This window comes from Anopheles stephensi, unplaced genomic scaffold (assembly GCF_013141755.1).
Source record: "Anopheles stephensi strain Indian unplaced genomic scaffold, UCI_ANSTEP_V1.0 ucontig431, whole genome shotgun sequence".
Classification (NCBI taxonomy): Eukaryota; Metazoa; Arthropoda; class Insecta; order Diptera; family Culicidae; genus Anopheles; species Anopheles stephensi.
In genome coordinates this window covers 16,341-37,117 of record NW_023405382.1, presented here as the reverse complement: position 1 = coordinate 37,117, position 20,777 = coordinate 16,341, and the positions used below count along the sequence as shown (strand labels likewise).

The window sequence follows — 20,777 nt, the reverse complement described above, 5'->3', positions numbered from 1 at the left end:
TAAATTATTATGGGAAATTCGTACCACAGATGCGAGATCTGCGGTATCCTCTAGACCTTTTGTTGCAAAAGGGAGGCGAATTCAAGTGGACAGCCGAATGCCAGAAATCTTTTGAGAGATTTAAGGAGATTTTGAGTTCCGACCTACTTCTGACCCACTATGATCCGTCGAAGGATATAATCGTGTCAGCGGATGCTTCATTAGTAGGTTTGGGAGCTACCATCAGTCATCGGTTTCCGGATGGGCGTGTAAAGGTTATCCAGCATGCCGCGCGAGCGTTAACGAAGGTGGAAATGAACTATAGTCAGCCAGATCGCGAGGGTCTCGCAATTGTGTTCGCTGTGACGAAGTTCCACCGCATGCTGTTCGGACGTAAATTCACGCTACAAACTGATCACCAACCTCTCCTCAGAATCTTCGGCTCACGTAAAGGAATTCCGTTGTACACTGCGAACAGGCTTCAGCGTTGGGCATTAGCGCTTCTTCTTTACGATTTCACTATAGAATACGTAGCGACAGACAAGTTTGGCAATGCGGACATCCTCTCGAGATTGATGAATCGTCACGAAAAGCCAGAAGAGGATTACGTTATTGCTAGTATCCAGCTTGAAGATGATATGAATCATCTGGTGACGAGTGCAACTCAAGCCCTGCCGTTGAATTTCAAGGATTTGGAGCGTGGTACACAAACAGATTCTATGTTACGGAAGGTGTTCCAGTTCGTCCAGAATGGTTGGCCGATGGGTGAAGAGAAAAGTGTAGAGCTGAAACAATTCTTCGTACGGCGGGAGGCCTTATCCACTGTGGGAAATTGCCTCTTATTCGGAGAACGGGTTGTGATTCCAGCAAACATGCGAGATCGAGTGCTGAAGCTCTTGCACAGAGGACACCCTGGGGTAACTCGTATGAAGGCACTAGCAAGAGGATACGTTTATTGGCCAAAGATGGACAGTGAAATCGAGGACGTTGTTAAAACGTGTCAACCGTGTGCAAGTGCAGCGAAGTCTCCAGAGCACTGTGCACCGGTGGATTGGCCAAAATCGACCGCTCCCTGGCAGCGTATTCATATTGATTACGCCGGGCCCATCGAGGGAGAGTATTATTTTCTGGCAGTAGACTCGTATTCCAAATGGCCAGAAATAATACCGACAAAGCATACAACTGCACAAGTAACGGTTAAGATATTACGAGGACTGTGTGCACGGTTTGGTATGCCAGAGACGATTGTCAGCGACAATGGTACGCAGTTTACCAGTTCGGAGTTCGGGGACTTCTGCATACAGAACGGTATCCATCATGTGCGAACTGCGCCGTATCATCCGCAATCGAACGGGCAGGCTGAAAGGTTCGTGGACACCTTTAAGCGAGCTGTTAAAAAGATCCGCGAAGGAAATGGTGGAATGCATGAGGCCCTTGATGAATTTCTGTTGGCATACAGAACCACGCCGAACAAGACGCTGGAGCAGAAATCGCCGGGGGAGATGATGCTGAATAGGAAAGTTCGAACCGCTCTCGAGCTTTTGCGACCATCTTCTCGTAATTTTGCTAGACAACCAGCGGTGAATGACACTATCGTCGGAAGGAATTTCTGCGTAAACGACAAGGTCTACGTGAAAAGATACCATCGGAATGGCTGGGAGTGGGTATCCGGAGTAGTGACTGATCGTCTGGGAAGCGTGATGTACATGATTGACATCTGCGGTAGGTCTCTACGATACCACGTAAACCAGCTTAGAATACGACATGCAGCGGACGACCGTCAGCAAACACAGCTTCCACTGCATGTATTGTTGGATGCCTGGGACATGCCTGGAAGTATCGAGCCGGCATCCTCATCTTTAGTTCCGTCGACGACTACGGAACATGTTGAGCCTGATAACGACAACTCTCAGCAGACCTGCTCGGATGCAGCTCCACGTCGATCAGCACGATTAAAGAAGCAGCCTGTTTGGATGAGCGATTATCGCAATTAAAGCAGGGGGATGTTGGAGACGTGAGCGTAGGGTTATAAACGGGTTGAAGCTTGACAGCTTCTGGGGACGCCAAGAAAACCGCGCACTCTTCGTTGCAGGCTCGGGCACAAAAGACGTGTACAATTAGAAAAGGAATAAAATATATATTGTATCACAAGATACAACAGTAATTGAAACAGTGGCCGTGCAGTGGCTATTTATTGTTTATTTTAAATGCGTAATGGTCTATCGTAATGGTAAAGTAATCCTCCGTAATGGCCACCTCGTTCTCGTTCTCGTTGGTCGTTGGCTATTTATGTGCCGAGCGCATGCGTCGTACCGTGGTCCAAAATCTAGCCGGATCTAGCACATTGAGCGGGTGCTGCGCTCGTTGGTATACCGGCGCGCTCTTCGCTCCTAGCATTTCGTCATAGTCCAACAGCAAATGTGGAGCCAGCACCAAAAACAGCTGTTCAGCCCACCCTGGCAGGCGACAGCTGGCAAAGGCTAACTGCCAACATGGTAGCCCGAGATGCTCGATGCTCATGCGTAAGTAGGTCGTAAAGGAGTCCGCCAACAGTGTCCACTTCCACGATCCCACTTCCAACAAATAAATTTCCGGACGGGTTGTAACGTTTGTCTTGTACACGAGTAAAACGAAACCCCTGTCACCTATGCGGTCGAGCTCGAACACAGTTCCCGGTCCTTTCAGTTCGAGGTTCTGGATTTGCGTCAATTTAGGTATGTAGAGGTGGCCTACACGTAATTTTGCGCGCTTCGAATAATTGTAAGTCCAGCTCGTGTGCATCCCATCGGTCGACAGGTAAAAACGCTTCATGTCGTCTGGCATAAAAACGAAATTCTTGTACTCCCAAACCCTTAAATCTGCCGCTGTGCATGGTCCGTTGTCATCTGATGTCACGTTGCTCACTCGCGGCAGTTCGTTCAGTTTGTTCTTCAGTTCACACGTCAGTTGTTCCAGGTGCAACGACGTATCATTACGACGGTTTCCGATCTTACGGCTGGCCATTTTCGATGAAATATGGTGCTGAGATGAGACACAGTGGAAAAAACGTCTGTTGCACACTTCAGCTTGCTAAATAATGGTTTCAACGCATGCCTGACTTTTACTTATTAATTATTCCTATGGATGGTTTCCAATGTGTGCTGAGATGTGTTTTCAATTCACACTGTCATTATCTAATGTCGTCTAGTAGGCAAACAGAGATTTGCCGTGTTTCTCATGTTTTCAATTTAGTGTTTCGTGTTCCGTGTGCCGGCCTCGCATTCGCCCGTTACACACAGTGTTTGAAAGTGTATGCTCGACGTTAATTCGACGTCTTTCGGCGTTGAAAACTCCACAGGCGGGCGGCCTGCCCCCCGGACAGAATTCGGGGGCAGCCTGTTACCTCCGCTCGATCCAGTTACCGAATACACGAAAGAAAGCTCGCGCGAGTGATTTGTGTTTGCTGTGCACATCCTGCCAGGCTTACCAACGCGCGTGTGCTGAGTCTCTCCAGCATCCAGGACTGCCTGAGATGCGTGCAAGTGGCCATCGCGAGAGTGTGGAGAGTGTTTCGTGCGCGTGGATGTCTGCCGGTCTGGCGGGGAGGCAGTGTGCTGTACTTGTTGTTTCACACGCTCTTCTGCTAGACGATACTTCTGGATGGTGAATGCGCGGTACGTCCAGTGCATACGTTGGGTGAGTAGTTTCGCATTCCGCTAACGATGACGGTAATAACATCAACCAAAGTGTTCCGGACACCAACGGATGTGCTTGATTATACTCACGGTGATGTTTTTTTTTTTTTTGCTCCGTCGCAGGAACGCACAGGAACGGAACATCTAGCCGTCGTTTGACGATGTACGAAACAAGGATTTGGGCATCGGGTAAGAGCGCACATACCGTTCACTTTCGCAAATTCAGCCAAATACTGCCACACGTTCTTAACTACTGTCCGTTTGTTGCAGCTCCCGATCCCGCCACTCGTCCGGGAAGTGGTCCGGGAATCAATATAGTGCTGGAACGCTCTCCTGAAGACACCGGGAAAGGCCGTCATCGCTGCAATGAAGGCCACGTTCGGGATGTTGTTGCCGTCACCAGGGGCACGCTGTGGGTTGAGCGATTGCGCAATGCTCAAAAGCAGCTCCCCTGCGCTTAGTGGATTCCGCTCCGTGTCCGTGGAAGGATGTCTAACGACCCCATAATCTCGACGAACACTTCCTTGTTGAAACTTGTTCGCTGCTCGCACAAGCCTGGCTGTCGGCTAATGAACTGTCGCTGTGTGGATTACTATTACATGTGAAGTTTACTAACAGATAAAAAGATCCTTATAGGCTAACAATATTAATTGTATTGGTGAAGTGTGTTAGTGAGATCCTACGTGGGAGGCTGTACCTGTTTAGGTCCGCGTCGCGTTTGTCCTAACAGAACAGCGTTTGCCTTCGGAGCTTCGATTTATTTGGACATCCTAGGTACATAAAAAGGTGTTGCCTATCCCGGCCCGGTTGCGTTTATTGTACACCTCTGCTAACTCCCTAGCTGAATGTTTATCGGACGCGTGGGTGTAACATAATATTTTAGGAAGCCAAGCGCCATAAATTGCTCAAACGCCTTCTGAACGGGATCGTTTAGACTAAAGCTTGAGTTTGCTCGATGAGCTTACAATTGTTAGAATTAATAGGAAGACACCAGCGTGTGTCGCTTGCGGCTTACTCTCTACGACAGCGCGATCCCACCGCGTCAATCTCGCTTTTATTGATGGTGTCATAGCTGCCCAAGGTCGATACATTACATTTAAAAACAATCACAGAAGCAAACAGCTACACACGATGCGTTCGCCATTTTTTACGCTCTCGACTCCCCCCTCCCCCTTTCCGAAAGAGACATTTTCAGCAACGGTAGAGCATTCGCTAGACTGTGTCGTTCTAATTCCTGTACCGGTCTCGCTCTCGCAATCATTCGATCGGTCGATGGGCATTCTCAGGAGAGCATACGCTCTCGCGTACGGCGCCGCAGTGAGAATGTGTCAGTGTATCAACCGTATGTACTTTGGCGCTTTTGTCACTATCTTTGCTTCACCTCTCTCAAGTGGTCCGGTGGCCGACGCTACAGCGGCGCCGGTCTTCACATGGCAGGGCCGCCCCGGGATTCGAATCCCATCACTACTCTACTGAAGCTTTTTTTGAAATTTTCGTTTTGTTATTTTTTTTCTTTTTTTTTTATGTGGAGTTTCTGTTTTCCAGTCGCTTAAGCATAATGTGTGGCCGACCTTTTACCCGACGTTTAATGCGTGCGCGCCTTTTCGCCTCGAGGACGCGTTTATTTAGACCAACGACGACGGTTTCAGACGCTAAGTGTCATCGTTTTTTTTTTAAACTATGTCGTCGCCTATGAACATGCACATTGTAATATTATTGTACCGGCACCAGTGATGGCACCGACGTACGCGTTGTACAAACAACCAGACCACGCCCATTGCCACTCCTTTTGCCACCGCCGCCGTCGTTTTTAGTCCCCCGTGGGGGTAGTTGCGAAAAAATCACGAATTTTCGACACTGCCGCATAGACGCACGCCCATACAAAGCTGGCCGCGTTGAGCGGGCCCTTCTCAGGCGGCGAGCAGTACTGGCAGCTGTGCGCGCTGTACAAGCCATCATTCCCACTGGCGCACCTTTTCCCAGCATCGCGAATCACCGGCGTCGTTGTTAGTTTCGCCTCACAGTAGTGCGCCAAACACGCGCGTACCCGGCACTGCACTATAAACGCACCGCATTCATACTGGCCCGGCAACGCGGTCGCTTCTCGCACAATGTCTGAATATCGAACGGTGCAAGGTAATGAATTGTGTGGGTGTAAATAAACAAATGATGTGTGTGTGTGTGTGTGTGTGTGGGTGATGTGTAAGTTGTGTTCGTTGTGCAGTGCTGTCTGTCCGGCACTGCGTATTGCCCAGGTGCCCATATACTGCTGCTACGGGTAAAACCCAGTCAAGGAACCCGCTTCTGGGTTGGGGGTGGTTGGTAAAGTTTGTGAAGCAATTTTATTCGATCCTTCGATACAATCGCAAAACTGTGTACAATTATCAGACCAAACCATGTGTGTTGTGTTGTTCACGGGCAAAGCTGGTCCCTGGAAAGCGGAATGGTAATGCGAATGGAAGGAAACCAAAGCTAGCTTTAGATAGAAATAAAACTACATTTCTATGTAATTGAAACAGTGGCCGTGCAGTGGCTATTTATTGATTATTTTAAATGCGTAATGGTCTATCGTAATGGTAAAGTAAAGTAATCCTCCGTAATGGCCACCTCGTTCTCGTTCTCGTTGGTCGTTGGCTATTTATGTGCCGACATGGGTACATAAAAAGGTGTTGCCTATCCTGGCCCGGTTGTGTTTATTGTACACCTCTGCTAACTCCCTAGCTGAACGGCTATCGGACGCGTGGGTGTGACATAATATTTTAGGAAGCCAAGCGCCATAAATTGCTCAAACGCCTTCTGAACGGGATCGTTTAGACTAAAGCTTGAGTTTGCTCGATGAGCTTACAATTGTTAGAATTAATAGGAAGACACCAGCGTGTGTCGCTTGCGGCTTACTTTCTACGACTGCGCGATCCCGCCGCGTCAGTCTCGCTTTTATTGATGGTGTCATAGCTGCCCAAGGTCGATACATTACATTTAACAACAATCACAGAAGCAAACAGCTACACACGCTGCGTTCGCCATTTTTTACGCTCTCGACTCCCCCCTCCCCCTTTCCCAAAGAGACATTTTCAGCAACGGTAGAGCATTCGCTAGACTGTGTCGTTCTAATTCCTGTACCGGTCTCGCTCTCGCAATCATTCGATCGGTCGATGAGCATTCTCAGGAGAGCATACGCTCTCGCGTACGGCGCCGCAGTGAGAATGTGTCAGTGTATCAACCGTATGTACTTTGGCGCTTTTCTCAGTACCTTTCCTTCACCTCGCACAAGTGGTCCGGTGGCCGACGCTACAGCGGCGCCGGTCGTCACATGGCAGGGCCGCCCCGGGAATCAAATCCCATCACTAACTCTACTGAAGCTTTTTGAAATTTTCGTTTTGTTTTTTTTTTCTTTTTTTTTTTTATGTGGAGTTTCTGTTTTCCAGCCGCTTAAGCATAATGTGTGGCCGACCTTTTACCCGACGTTTAATGCGTGCGCGCCTTTTCGCCTCGAGGACGCGTTTATTTTGACCAACGACGACGGTTTCAGACGTTAAGTGTCATCGTTTTTTTTTTTAAACTATGTCGTCGCCTATGAACATGCACATTGTAATATTATTGTACCCAGTGCCAGGTGCCAGTGGTGGCACCGACGTACGCGTTGTACAAACAACCAGACCACGCCCATTGCCACTCCTTTTGCCCCCGCCGCCGTCGTTTTTAGTCCCCCGTGGGGGTAGTTGCGAAAAAATCACGAATTTTCGACACTGCCGCATAGACGCACGCCCATACAAAGCTGGCCGCGTTGATCGGGCCCTTCGCAGGCGGCGAGCAGTACTGGCAGCTGTGCGCGCTGTACAAGCCATCATTCCCACTGGCGCACCTTTTCCCAGCATCGCGAATCACCGGCGTCGTTGTTAGTTTCGCCTCACAGTAGTGCGCCAAACACGCGCGTACCCAGCACTGCATTATAAACGCACCGCATTCATACTGGCCCGGCAACGCGGTCGCTTCTCGCACAATGTCTGAATATCGAACGGTGCAAGGTAATGATTTGTGTGGGTGTAAATAAACAAATGATGTGTGTGTATGTGTGTGTGTGGGTGATGTGTAAGTTGTGTTCGTTGTGCAGTGCTGTCTGTCCGGCACTGCGTATTGCCCAGGTGCCCATATACTGCTGCTACGGGTAAAACCCAGTCAAGGAACCCGCTTCTGGGTTGGGGGTGGTTGGTGAAGTTTGTGAAGCAATTTTATTCGATCCTTCGATACAATCGCAAAACTGTGTACAATTATCAGACCAAACCATGTGTGTTGTGTTGTTCACGGGCAAAGCTGGTCCCTGGAATGCGGAATGGGAATGCGAATGGGAGGAAACCAAAGCTAGCTTTAGATAGAAATAAAACTACATTTCTATGTAATTGTTGGAGACGTGAGCGTAGGGTTATAAACGGGTTGAAGCTTGACAGCTTCTGGGGACGCCAAGAAAACCGCGCACTCTTCGTTGCAGGCTCGGGCACAAAAGACGTGTACAATTAGAAAAGGAATAAAATATATATTGTATCACAAGATACAACAGTGGCGACGAGTTATATAAAATGACTACACCGGTAGAACCGAACGCGGCATGGATCGTCGAGATGTTCAAGCAGCAGCAGCAAATGTTAAATCAGCAACAGCAGCTGTTGAACAGCGTGATGTCGGTGATGAAGGCAAAGGACAGCGAATGTCCTGAAAAAGCGATAGACGCCATCGCCGGACAGATCAAGGAATTTCATCATACAGAGGAAACAAACTTCGAAGGCTGGTTTGTTCGATATGAAGGGTTATTCCTGGATGACGCGAAACGGTTGGATGATGGAACAAAGCTTCGTCTTCTTCTTCGGAAGATAGGTGTAGCGGAGCACGAGCGCTACATAAGCTCCATCATGCCAAAACAGCCGAAGGATTTCGATTTCACCACCACCGTGGAGAAGCTGAAAAAGCTGTTTGGAGACCGCGAATCTACCGTGTGCAAACGGTTTAAGTGCCTGCAGATGGTGAAAGAGTCACACGAGGAGTACCGAGCGTACGCGTGCCGTGTTAATAAAAAGGTCGTGGAAGCTAAGTTGGCGGGGATTGCAGAGGAGGAGATTAAATGTTTGTTATACGTGTGTGGACTCAAGGGAGATGCGGATGCCGATATTCGAGTACGGTTGCTCTCTAAGATGGAAGACAACGTAAACATAACGCTGGACCAACTATGTGGTGAATCTCAACGCCTGCTAAACCTGCGCCAAGACAGCAAGCTGATATCTACCGCTTCGCAGGAGGTACGGGCTGTTAGGAAAAGCGTCAAAGATTTTCGCAGCAATCCTGTGCGTGATAAAGAACAAAAAGCAGTAAGTTGCTGGCTGTGTGGTGATAAACACTTCGCGAGGGAATGCTCATTTGCTACGCACGCATGTAAGGACTGCAATAAGGTAGGCCATAAGGAGGGATTTTGTAAGACGGCGAACCGTAATCGTTTCCGCTATCGGTCTCGCAACGCAAACGTTAAGGTGGTAACGGTTAACAAAATCCAGGCCAAACGCAAATACGTAGATGTGATTTTAAACGGACGTAGGTTGCAACTGCAGTTAGATACCGGTGCCGATATCACTATAATATCGAGGGGTACGTGGCGTCAAATAGGCAGTCCGAAATTAGACAGTGCAACAGTGTCAGCCAAGACGGCCAATGGTGAGACACTCAAGCTGCTGGGAGAATGGAAAGGTATTATGGAAGTCAATGGACGGCGTAAGCAGGTGTTAGTGCGTGTTGTGGAAGAGGACCTGTTGTTATTTGGAACAGACAGTATGGATGTTTTCGGATTGTGGAAACAGCCACTTGATGCCTTCTGCAACATCATAAGTTCCACTAAAGATGCTGGTGCGGCCGTTTTAGAACAATTTCCTGCGTTATTCTCCAGCGAGCTTGGTCGGTGTGACAAGGTAAAAGTAAGCTTGCAGCTGAAAGACAATGTTAACCCTGTTTTCCGCCCGAAACGCCCTGTGGCGTATGCGATGCAGACAATGGTCGAAGATGAGTTGGGAAGGTTGGAGCGTCTCGGTATTATTACACCAACCGATTCCTCAGAATGGGCTGCACCCATTGTAGTGGTGAGGAAAGCAAACGGAACCGTTCGAATTTGTGGCGACTACTCGACCGGTCTTAATGACGCACTTCAGCCACACCAGTACCCGTTGCCGATTCCTCAAGACATCTTCACAGCCATTGGGAAGTCGGTAGTGTTTAGCCAAATCGATTTGGCTGAGGCCTTCCTGCAAGTGGAAGTATGCGAGAAAAGTCGTGAGTTGTTAACTATTAACACTCACAAGGGGCTTTACCGTTTCAACAGACTACCGCCGGGGGTAAAAACAGCACCTGGTGCATTCCAGCAGATCGTGGACTCTATGTTGAGTGGGCTGGAAGGTGTTGCGGGTTATATGGATGACATCATCGTAGGTGGTGCAGATGTGAAAAGCCATCTGAAGAATCTGCAAGCTGTTTTGTCAAGGATCGAGGAGTTTGGGTTTAAGCTACGTGTGGAAAAATGTTCCTTTTTGAAACCCCAAATACGATACCTGGGACATCTGCTGGATGGGCAAGGCCTACGACCGGACCCGTCGAAAATAGAAGCCATTTTGAAAATGCCAGCGCCATCGCAGCTGAGTGAGGTTCGATCGTATCTTGGTGCGATAAATTATTATGGGAAATTCGTACCACAGATGCGAGATCTGCGGTATCCTCTAGACCTTTTGTTGCAAAAGGGAGGCGAATTCAAGTGGACAGCCGAATGCCAGAAATCTTTTGAGAGATTTAAGGAGATTTTGAGTTCCGACCTACTTCTGACCCACTATGATCCGTCGAAGGATATAATCGTGTCAGCGGATGCTTCATTAGTAGGTTTGGGAGCTACCATCAGTCATCGGTTTCCGGATGGGCGTGTAAAGGTTATCCAGCATGCCGCGCGAGCGTTAACGAAGGTGGAAATGAACTATAGTCAGCCAGATCGCGAGGGTCTCGCAATTGTGTTCGCTGTGACGAAGTTCCACCGCATGCTGTTCGGACGTAAATTCACGCTACAAACTGATCACCAACCTCTCCTCAGAATCTTCGGCTCACGTAAAGGAATTCCGTTGTACACTGCGAACAGGCTTCAGCGTTGGGCATTAGCGCTTCTTCTTTACGATTTCACTATAGAATACGTAGCGACAGACAAGTTTGGCAATGCGGACATCCTCTCGAGATTGATGAATCGTCACGAAAAGCCAGAAGAGGATTACGTTATTGCTAGTATCCAGCTTGAAGATGATATGAATCATCTGGTGACGAGTGCAACTCAAGCCCTGCCGTTGAATTTCAAGGATTTGGAGCGTGGTACACAAACAGATTCTATGTTACGGAAGGTGTTCCAGTTCGTCCAGAATGGTTGGCCGATGGGTGAAGAGAAAAGTGTAGAGCTGAAACAATTCTTCGTACGGCGGGAGGCCTTATCCACTGTGGGAAATTGCCTCTTATTCGGAGAACGGGTTGTGATTCCAGCAAACATGCGAGATCGAGTGCTGAAGCTCTTGCACAGAGGACACCCTGGGGTAACTCGTATGAAGGCACTAGCAAGAGGATACGTTTATTGGCCAAAGATGGACAGTGAAATCGAGGACGTTGTTAAAACGTGTCAACCGTGTGCAAGTGCAGCGAAGTCTCCAGAGCACTGTGCACCGGTGGATTGGCCAAAATCGACCGCTCCCTGGCAGCGTATTCATATTGATTACGCCGGGCCCATCGAGGGAGAGTATTATTTTCTGGCAGTAGACTCGTATTCCAAATGGCCAGAAATAATACCGACAAAGCATACAACTGCACAAGTAACGGTTAAGATATTACGAGGACTGTGTGCACGGTTTGGTATGCCAGAGACGATTGTCAGCGACAATGGTACGCAGTTTACCAGTTCGGAGTTCGGGGACTTCTGCATACAGAACGGTATCCATCATGTGCGAACTGCGCCGTATCATCCGCAATCGAACGGGCAGGCTGAAAGGTTCGTGGACACCTTTAAGCGAGCTGTTAAAAAGATCCGCGAAGGAAATGGTGGAATGCATGAGGCCCTTGATGAATTTCTGTTGGCATACAGAACCACGCCGAACAAGACGCTGGAGCAGAAATCGCCGGGGGAGATGATGCTGAATAGGAAAGTTCGAACCGCTCTCGAGCTTTTGCGACCATCTTCTCGTAATTTTGCTAGACAACCAGCGGTGAATGACACTATCGTCGGAAGGAATTTCTGCGTAAACGACAAGGTCTACGTGAAAAGATACCATCGGAATGGCTGGGAGTGGGTATCCGGAGTAGTGACTGATCGTCTGGGAAGCGTGATGTACATGATTGACATCTGCGGTAGGTCTCTACGATACCACGTAAACCAGCTTAGAATACGACATGCAGCGGACGACCGTCAGCAAACACAGCTTCCACTGCATGTATTGTTGGATGCCTGGGACATGCCTGGAAGTATCGAGCCGGCATCCTCATCTTTAGTTCCGTCGACGACTACGGAACATGTTGAGCCTGATAACGACAACTCTCAGCAGACCTGCTCGGATGCAGCTCCACGTCGATCAGCACGATTAAAGAAGCAGCCTGTTTGGATGAGCGATTATCGCAATTAAAGCAGGGGGATGTTGGAGACGTGAGCGTAGGGTTATAAACGGGTTGAAGCTTGACAGCTTCTGGGGACGCCAAGAAAACCGCGCACTCTTCGTTGCAGGCTCGGGCACAAAAGACGTGTACAATTAGAAAAGGAATAAAATATATATTGTATCACAAGATACAACAGTAATTGAAACAGTGGCCGTGCAGTGGCTATTTATTGTTTATTTTAAATGCGTAATGGTCTATCGTAATGGTAAAGTAATCCTCCGTAATGGCCACCTCGTTCTCGTTCTCGTTGGTCGTTGGCTATTTATGTGCCGAGCGCATGCGTCGTACCGTGGTCCAAAATCTAGCCGGATCTAGCACATTGAGCGGGTGCTGCGCTCGTTGGTATACCGGCGCGCTCTTCGCTCCTAGCATTTCGTCATAGTCCAACAGCAAATGTGGAGCCAGCACCAAAAACAGCTGTTCAGCCCACCCTGGCAGGCGACAGCTGGCAAAGGCTAACTGCCAACATGGTAGCCCGAGATGCTCGATGCTCATGCGTAAGTAGGTCGTAAAGGAGTCCGCCAACAGTGTCCACTTCCACGATCCCACTTCCAACAAATAAATTTCCGGACGGGTTGTAACGTTTGTCTTGTACACGAGTAAAACGAAACCCCTGTCACCTATGCGGTCGAGCTCGAACACAGTTCCCGGTCCTTTCAGTTCGAGGTTCTGGATTTGCGTCAATTTAGGTATGTAGAGGTGGCCTACACGTAATTTTGCGCGCTTCGAATAATTGTAAGTCCAGCTCGTGTGCATCCCATCGGTCGACAGGTAAAAACGCTTCATGTCGTCTGGCATAAAAACGAAATTCTTGTACTCCCAAACCCTTAAATCTGCCGCTGTGCATGGTCCGTTGTCATCTGATGTCACGTTGCTCACTCGCGGCAGTTCGTTCAGTTTGTTCTTCAGTTCACACGTCAGTTGTTCCAGGTGCAACGACGTATCATTACGACGGTTTCCGATCTTACGGCTGGCCATTTTCGATGAAATATGGTGCTGAGATGAGACACAGTGGAAAAAACGTCTGTTGCACACTTCAGCTTGCTAAATAATGGTTTCAACGCATGCCTGACTTTTACTTATTAATTATTCCTATGGATGGTTTCCAATGTGTGCTGAGATGTGTTTTCAATTCACACTGTCATTATCTAATGTCGTCTAGTAGGCAAACAGAGATTTGCCGTGTTTCTCATGTTTTCAATTTAGTGTTTCGTGTTCCGTGTGCCGGCCTCGCATTCGCCCGTTACACACAGTGTTTGAAAGTGTATGCTCGACGTTAATTCGACGTCTTTCGGCGTTGAAAACTCCACAGGCGGGCGGCCTGCCCCCCGGACAGAATTCGGGGGCAGCCTGTTACCTCCGCTCGATCCAGTTACCGAATACACGAAAGAAAGCTCGCGCGAGTGATTTGTGTTTGCTGTGCACATCCTGCCAGGCTTACCAACGCGCGTGTGCTGAGTCTCTCCAGCATCCAGGACTGCCTGAGATGCGTGCAAGTGGCCATCGCGAGAGTGTGGAGAGTGTTTCGTGCGCGTGGATGTCTGCCGGTCTGGCGGGGAGGCAGTGTGCTGTACTTGTTGTTTCACACGCTCTTCTGCTAGACGATACTTCTGGATGGTGAATGCGCGGTACGTCCAGTGCATACGTTGGGTGAGTAGTTTCGCATTCCGCTAACGATGACGGTAATAACATCAACCAAAGTGTTCCGGACACCAACGGATGTGCTTGATTATACTCACGGTGATGTTTTTTTTTTTTTTGCTCCGTCGCAGGAACGCACAGGAACGGAACATCTAGCCGTCGTTTGACGATGTACGAAACAAGGATTTGGGCATCGGGTAAGAGCGCACATACCGTTCACTTTCGCAAATTCAGCCAAATACTGCCACACGTTCTTAACTACTGTCCGTTTGTTGCAGCTCCCGATCCCGCCACTCGTCCGGGAAGTGGTCCGGGAATCAATATAGTGCTGGAACGCTCTCCTGAAGACACCGGGAAAGGCCGTCATCGCTGCAATGAAGGCCACGTTCGGGATGTTGTTGCCGTCACCAGGGGCACGCTGTGGGTTGAGCGATTGCGCAATGCTCAAAAGCAGCTCCCCTGCGCTTAGTGGATTCCGCTCCGTGTCCGTGGAAGGATGTCTAACGACCCCATAATCTCGACGAACACTTCCTTGTTGAAACTTGTTCGCTGCTCGCACAAGCCTGGCTGTCGGCTAATGAACTGTCGCTGTGTGGATTACTATTACATGTGAAGTTTACTAACAGATAAAAAGATCCTTATAGGCTAACAATATTAATTGTATTGGTGAAGTGTGTTAGTGAGATCCTACGTGGGAGGCTGTACCTGTTTAGGTCCGCGTCGCGTTTGTCCTAACAGAACAGCGTTTGCCTTCGGAGCTTCGATTTATTTGGACATCCTAGGTACATAAAAAGGTGTTGCCTATCCCGGCCCGGTTGCGTTTATTGTACACCTCTGCTAACTCCCTAGCTGAATGTTTATCGGACGCGTGGGTGTAACATAATATTTTAGGAAGCCAAGCGCCATAAATTGCTCAAACGCCTTCTGAACGGGATCGTTTAGACTAAAGCTTGAGTTTGCTCGATGAGCTTACAATTGTTAGAATTAATAGGAAGACACCAGCGTGTGTCGCTTGCGGCTTACTCTCTACGACAGCGCGATCCCACCGCGTCAATCTCGCTTTTATTGATGGTGTCATAGCTGCCCAAGGTCGATACATTACATTTAAAAACAATCACAGAAGCAAACAGCTACACACGATGCGTTCGCCATTTTTTACGCTCTCGACTCCCCCCTCCCCCTTTCCGAAAGAGACATTTTCAGCAACGGTAGAGCATTCGCTAGACTGTGTCGTTCTAATTCCTGTACCGGTCTCGCTCTCGCAATCATTCGATCGGTCGATGGGCATTCTCAGGAGAGCATACGCTCTCGCGTACGGCGCCGCAGTGAGAATGTGTCAGTGTATCAACCGTATGTACTTTGGCGCTTTTGTCACTATCTTTGCTTCACCTCTCTCAAGTGGTCCGGTGGCCGACGCTACAGCGGCGCCGGTCTTCACATGGCAGGGCCGCCCCGGGATTCGAATCCCATCACTACTCTACTGAAGCTTTTTTTGAAATTTTCGTTTTGTTATTTTTTTTCTTTTTTTTTTATGTGGAGTTTCTGTTTTCCAGTCGCTTAAGCATAATGTGTGGCCGACCTTTTACCCGACGTTTAATGCGTGCGCGCCTTTTCGCCTCGAGGACGCGTTTATTTAGACCAACGACGACGGTTTCAGACGCTAAGTGTCATCGTTTTTTTTTTAAACTATGTCGTCGCCTATGAACATGCACATTGTAATATTATTGTACCGGCACCAGTGATGGCACCGACGTACGCGTTGTACAAACAACCAGACCACGCCCATTGCCACTCCTTTTGCCACCGCCGCCGTCGTTTTTAGTCCCCCGTGGGGGTAGTTGCGAAAAAATCACGAATTTTCGACACTGCCGCATAGACGCACGCCCATACAAAGCTGGCCGCGTTGAGCGGGCCCTTCTCAGGCGGCGAGCAGTACTGGCAGCTGTGCGCGCTGTACAAGCCATCATTCCCACTGGCGCACCTTTTCCCAGCATCGCGAATCACCGGCGTCGTTGTTAGTTTCGCCTCACAGTAGTGCGCCAAACACGCGCGTACCCGGCACTGCACTATAAACGCACCGCATTCATACTGGCCCGGCAACGCGGTCGCTTCTCGCACAATGTCTGAATATCGAACGGTGCAAGGTAATGAATTGTGTGGGTGTAAATAAACAAATGATGTGTGTGTGTGTGTGTGTGTGTGGGTGATGTGTAAGTTGTGTTCGTTGTGCAGTGCTGTCTGTCCGGCACTGCGTATTGCCCAGGTGCCCATATACTGCTGCTACGGGTAAAACCCAGTCAAGGAACCCGCTTCTGGGTTGGGGGTGGTTGGTAAAGTTTGTGAAGCAATTTTATTCGATCCTTCGATACAATCGCAAAACTGTGTACAATTATCAGACCAAACCATGTGTGTTGTGTTGTTCACGGGCAAAGCTGGTCCCTGGAAAGCGGAATGGTAATGCGAATGGAAGGAAACCAAAGCTAGCTTTAGATAGAAATAAAACTACATTTCTATGTAATTGAAACAGTGGCCGTGCAGTGGCTATTTATTGATTATTTTAAATGCGTAATGGTCTATCGTAATGGTAAAGTAAAGTAATCCTCCGTAATGGCCACCTCGTTCTCGTTCTCGTTGGTCGTTGGCTATTTATGTGCCGACATGGGTACATAAAAAGGTGTTGCCTATCCTGGCCCGGTTGTGTTTATTGTACACCTCTGCTAACTCCCTAGCTGAACGGCTATCGGACGCGTGGGTGTGACATAATATTTTAGGAAGCCAAGCGCCATAAATTGCTCAAACGCCTTCTGAACGGGATCGTTTAGACTAAAGCTTGAGTTTGCTCGATGAGCTTACAATTGTTAGAATTAATAGGAAGACACCAGCGTGTGTCGCTTGCGGCTTACTTTCTACGACTGCGCGATCCCGCCGCGTCAGTCTCGCTTTTATTGATGGTGTCATAGCTGCCCAAGGTCGATACATTACATTTAACAACAATCACAGAAGCAAACAGCTACACACGCTGCGTTCGCCATTTTTTACGCTCTCGACTCCCCCCTCCCCCTTTCCCAAAGAGACATTTTCAGCAACGGTAGAGCATTCGCTAGACTGTGTCGTTCTAATTCCTGTACCGGTCTCGCTCTCGCAATCATTCGATCGGTCGATGAGCATTCTCAGGAGAGCATACGCTCTCGCGTACGGCGCCGCAGTGAGAATGTGTCAGTGTATCAACCGTATGTACTTTGGCGCTTTTCTCAGTACCTTTCCTTCACCTCGCACAAGTGGTCCGGTGGCCGACGCTACAGCGGCGCCGGTCGTCACATGGCAGGGCCGCCCCGGGAATCAAATCCCATCACTAACTCTACTGAAGCTTTTTGAAATTTTCGTTTTGTTTTTTTTTTCTTTTTTTTTTTTATGTGGAGTTTCTGTTTTCCAGCCGCTTAAGCATAATGTGTGGCCGACCTTTTACCCGACGTTTAATGCGTGCGCGCCTTTTCGCCTCGAGGACGCGTTTATTTTGACCAACGACGACGGTTTCAGACGTTAAGTGTCATCGTTTTTTTTTTTAAACTATGTCGTCGCCTATGAACATGCACATTGTAATATTATTGTACCCAGTGCCAGGTGCCAGTGGTGGCACCGACGTACGCGTTGTACAAACAACCAGACCACGCCCATTGCCACTCCTTTTGCCCCCGCCGCCGTCGTTTTTAGTCCCCCGTGGGGGTAGTTGCGAAAAAATCACGAATTTTCGACACTGCCGCATAGACGCACGCCCATACAAAGCTGGCCGCGTTGATCGGGCCCTTCGCAGGCGGCGAGCAGTACTGGCAGCTGTGCGCGCTGTACAAGCCATCATTCCCACTGGCGCACCTTTTCCCAGCATCGCGAATCACCGGCGTCGTTGTTAGTTTCGCCTCACAGTAGTGCGCCAAACACGCGCGTACCCAGCACTGCATTATAAACGCACCGCATTCATACTGGCCCGGCAACGCGGTCGCTTCTCGCACAATGTCTGAATATCGAACGGTGCAAGGTAATGATTTGTGTGGGTGTAAATAAACAAATGATGTGTGTGTATGTGTGTGTGTGGGTGATGTGTAAGTTGTGTTCGTTGTGCAGTGCTGTCTGTCCGGCACTGCGTATTGCCCAGGTGCCCATATACTGCTGCTACGGGTAAAACCCAGTCAAGGAACCCGCTTCTGGGTTGGGGGTGGTTGGTGAAGTTTGTGAAGCAATTTTATTCGATCCTTCGATACAATCGCAAAACTGTGTACAATTATCAGACCAAACCATGTGTGTTGTGTTGTTCACGGGCAAAGCTGGTCCCTGGAATGCGGAATGGGAATGCGAATGGGAGGAAACCAAAGCTAGCTTTAGATAGAAATAAAACTACATTTCTATGTAATTGTTGGAGACGTGAGCGTAGGGTTATAAACGGGTTGAAGCTTGACAGCTTCTGGGGACGCCAAGAAAACCGCGCACTCTTCGTTGCAGGCTCGGGCACAAAAGACGTGTACAATTAGAAAAGGAATAAAATATATATTGTATCACAAGATACAACAGTGGCGACGAGTTATATAAAATGACTACACCGGTAGAACCGAACGCGGCATGGATCGTCGAGATGTTCAAGCAGCAGCAGCAAATGTTAAATCAGCAACAGCAGCTGTTGAACAGCGTGATGTCGGTGATGAAGGCAAAGGACAGCGAATGTCCTGAAAAAGCGATAGACGCCATCGCCGGACAGATCAAGGAATTTCATCATACAGAGGAAACAAACTTCGAAGGCTGGTTTGTTCGATATGAAGGGTTATTCCTGGATGACGCGAAACGGTTGGATGATGGAACAAAGCTTCGTCTTCTTCTTCGGAAGATAGGTGTAGCGGAGCACGAGCGCTACATAAGCTCCATCATGCCAAAACAGCCGAAGGATTTCGATTTCACCACCACCGTGGAGAAGCTGAAAAAGCTGTTTGGAGACCGCGAATCTACCGTGTGCAAACGGTTTAAGTGCCTGCAGATGGTGAAAGAGTCACACGAGGAGTACCGAGCGTACGCGTGCCGTGTTAATAAAAAGGTCGTGGAAGCTAAGTTGGCGGGGATTGCAGAGGAGGAGATTAAATGTTTGTTATACGTGTGTGGACTCAAGGGAGATGCGGATGCCGATATTCGAGTACGGTTGCTCTCTAAGATGGAAGACAACGTAAACATAACGCTGGACCAACTATGTGGTGAATCTCAACGCCTGCTAAACCTGCGCCAAGACAGCAAGCTGATATCTACCGCTTCGCAGGAGGTACGGGCTGTTAGGAAAAGCGTCAAAGATTTTCGCAGCAATCCTGTGCGTGATAAAGAACAAAAAGCAGTAAGTTGCTGGCTGTGTGGTGATAAACACTTCGCGAGGGAATGCTCATTTGCTACGCACGCATGTAAGGACTGCAATAAGGTAGGCCATAAGGAGGGATTTTGTAAGACGGCGAACCGTAATCGTTTCCGCTATCGGTCTCGCAACGCAAACGTTAAGGTGGTAACGGTTAACAAAATCCAGGCCAAACGCAAATACGTAGATGTGATTTTAAACGGACGTAGGTTGCAACTGCAGTTAGATACCGGTGCCGATATCACTATAATATCGAGGGGTACGTGGCGTCAAATAGGCAGTCCGAAATTAGACAGTGCAACAGTGTCAGCCAAGACGGCCAATGGTGAGACACTCAAGCTGCTGGGAGAATGGAAAGGTATTATGGAAGTCAATGGACGGCGTAAGCAGGTGTTAGTGCGTGTTGTGGAAGAGGACCTGTTGTTATTTGGAACAGACAGTATGGATGTTTTCGGATTGTGGAAACAGCCACTTGATGCCTTCTGCAACATCATAAGTTCCACTAAAGATGCTGGTGCGGCCGTTTTAGAACAATTTCCTGCGTTATTCTCCAGCGAGCTTGGTCGGTGTGACAAGGTAAAAGTAAGCTTGCAGCTGAAAGACAATGTTAACCCTGTTTTCCGCCCGAAACGCCCTGTGGCGTATGCGATGCAGACAATGGTCGAAGATGAGTTGGGAAGGTTGGAGCGTCTCGGTATTATTACACCAACCGATTCCTCAGAATGGGCTGCACCCATTGTAGTGGTGAGGAAAGCAAACGGAACCGTTCGAATTTGTGGCGACTACTCGACCGGTCTTAATGACGCACTTCAGCCACACCAGTACCCGTTGCCGATTCCTCAAGACATCTTCACAGCCATTGGGAAGTCGGTAGTGTTTAGCCAAATCGATTTGGCTGAGGCCTTCCTGCAAGTGGAAGTATGCGAGAAAAGTCGTGAGTTGTTAACTATTAACACTCACAAGGGGCTTTACCGTTTCAACAGACTACCGCCGGGGGTAAAAACAGCACCTGGTGCATTCCAGCAGATCGTGGACTCTATGTTGAGTGGGCTGGAAGGTGTTGCGGGTTATATGGATGACATCATCGTAGGTGGTGCAGATGTGAAAAGCCATCTGAAGAATCTGCAAGCTGTTTTGTCAAGGATCGAGGAGTTTGGGTTTAAGCTACGTGTGGAAAAATGTTCCTTTTTGAAACCCCAAATACGATACCTGGGACATCTGCTGGATGGGCAAGGCCTACGACCGGACCCGTCGAAAATAGAAGCCATTTTGAAAATGCCAGCGCCATCGCAGCTGAGTGAGGTTCGATCGTATCTTGGTGCGATAAATTATTATGGGAAATTCGTACCACAGATGCGAGATCTGCGGTATCCTCTAGACCTTTTGTTGCAAAAGGGAGGCGA

At 48.8% G+C, this 20,777-nt stretch overlaps 3 protein-coding genes across 3 annotated transcripts; all 3 read left to right on the top strand.

The window, feature by feature from the left end:
• The first annotated feature begins 69 nt into the window (after positions 1-69).
• LOC118517018 (uncharacterized protein K02A2.6-like) lies at positions 70-8,401 on the top strand. Its single transcript, XM_036062871.1, has 2 exons — positions 70-2,004; positions 8,073-8,401. Exon 1 carries the CDS (start codon positions 294-296, stop codon positions 1,971-1,973), a length of 1,680 nt encoding a protein of 559 aa, XP_035918764.1. The 5' UTR covers positions 70-293; the 3' UTR covers positions 1,974-2,004; positions 8,073-8,401.
• LOC118517016 (uncharacterized protein K02A2.6-like) lies at positions 8,228-10,025 on the top strand. Its single transcript, XM_036062868.1, has 3 exons — positions 8,228-8,941; positions 9,839-9,959; positions 10,009-10,025. Exons 1-3 carry the CDS (start codon positions 8,228-8,230, stop codon positions 10,023-10,025), a joined length of 852 nt encoding a protein of 283 aa, XP_035918761.1.
• A 393-nt stretch (positions 10,026-10,418) lies between these two features.
• Positions 10,419-18,750, top strand: LOC118517019 (uncharacterized protein K02A2.6-like). Its single transcript, XM_036062872.1, has 2 exons — positions 10,419-12,353; positions 18,422-18,750. The coding sequence occupies exon 1, from the start codon at positions 10,643-10,645 to the stop codon at positions 12,320-12,322; it is 1,680 nt and encodes a 559-aa protein (XP_035918765.1). The 5' UTR covers positions 10,419-10,642; the 3' UTR covers positions 12,323-12,353; positions 18,422-18,750.
• Positions 18,751-20,777: the final 2,027 nt, after the last annotated feature.

What these genes read in the sequence shown, in the direction of transcription:
- LOC118517016 (XM_036062868.1), top strand. Translation starts at nt 8,228, where the DNA reads ATGACTACACCGGTAGAACCGAACGCGGCATGGATCGTCGAGATGTTC. An exon ending in TATCTACCGCTTCGCAGGAG is followed by an intron (nt 8,942 to 9,838) that starts GTACGGGCTGTT and finishes GACGCACTTCAG; the next exon opens with CCACACCAGTACCCGTTGCC.
- LOC118517018 (XM_036062871.1), top strand. Translation starts at nt 294, where the DNA reads ATGAACTATAGTCAGCCAGATCGCGAGGGTCTCGCAATTGTGTTCGCT.
- LOC118517019 (XM_036062872.1), top strand. Translation starts at nt 10,643, where the DNA reads ATGAACTATAGTCAGCCAGATCGCGAGGGTCTCGCAATTGTGTTCGCT.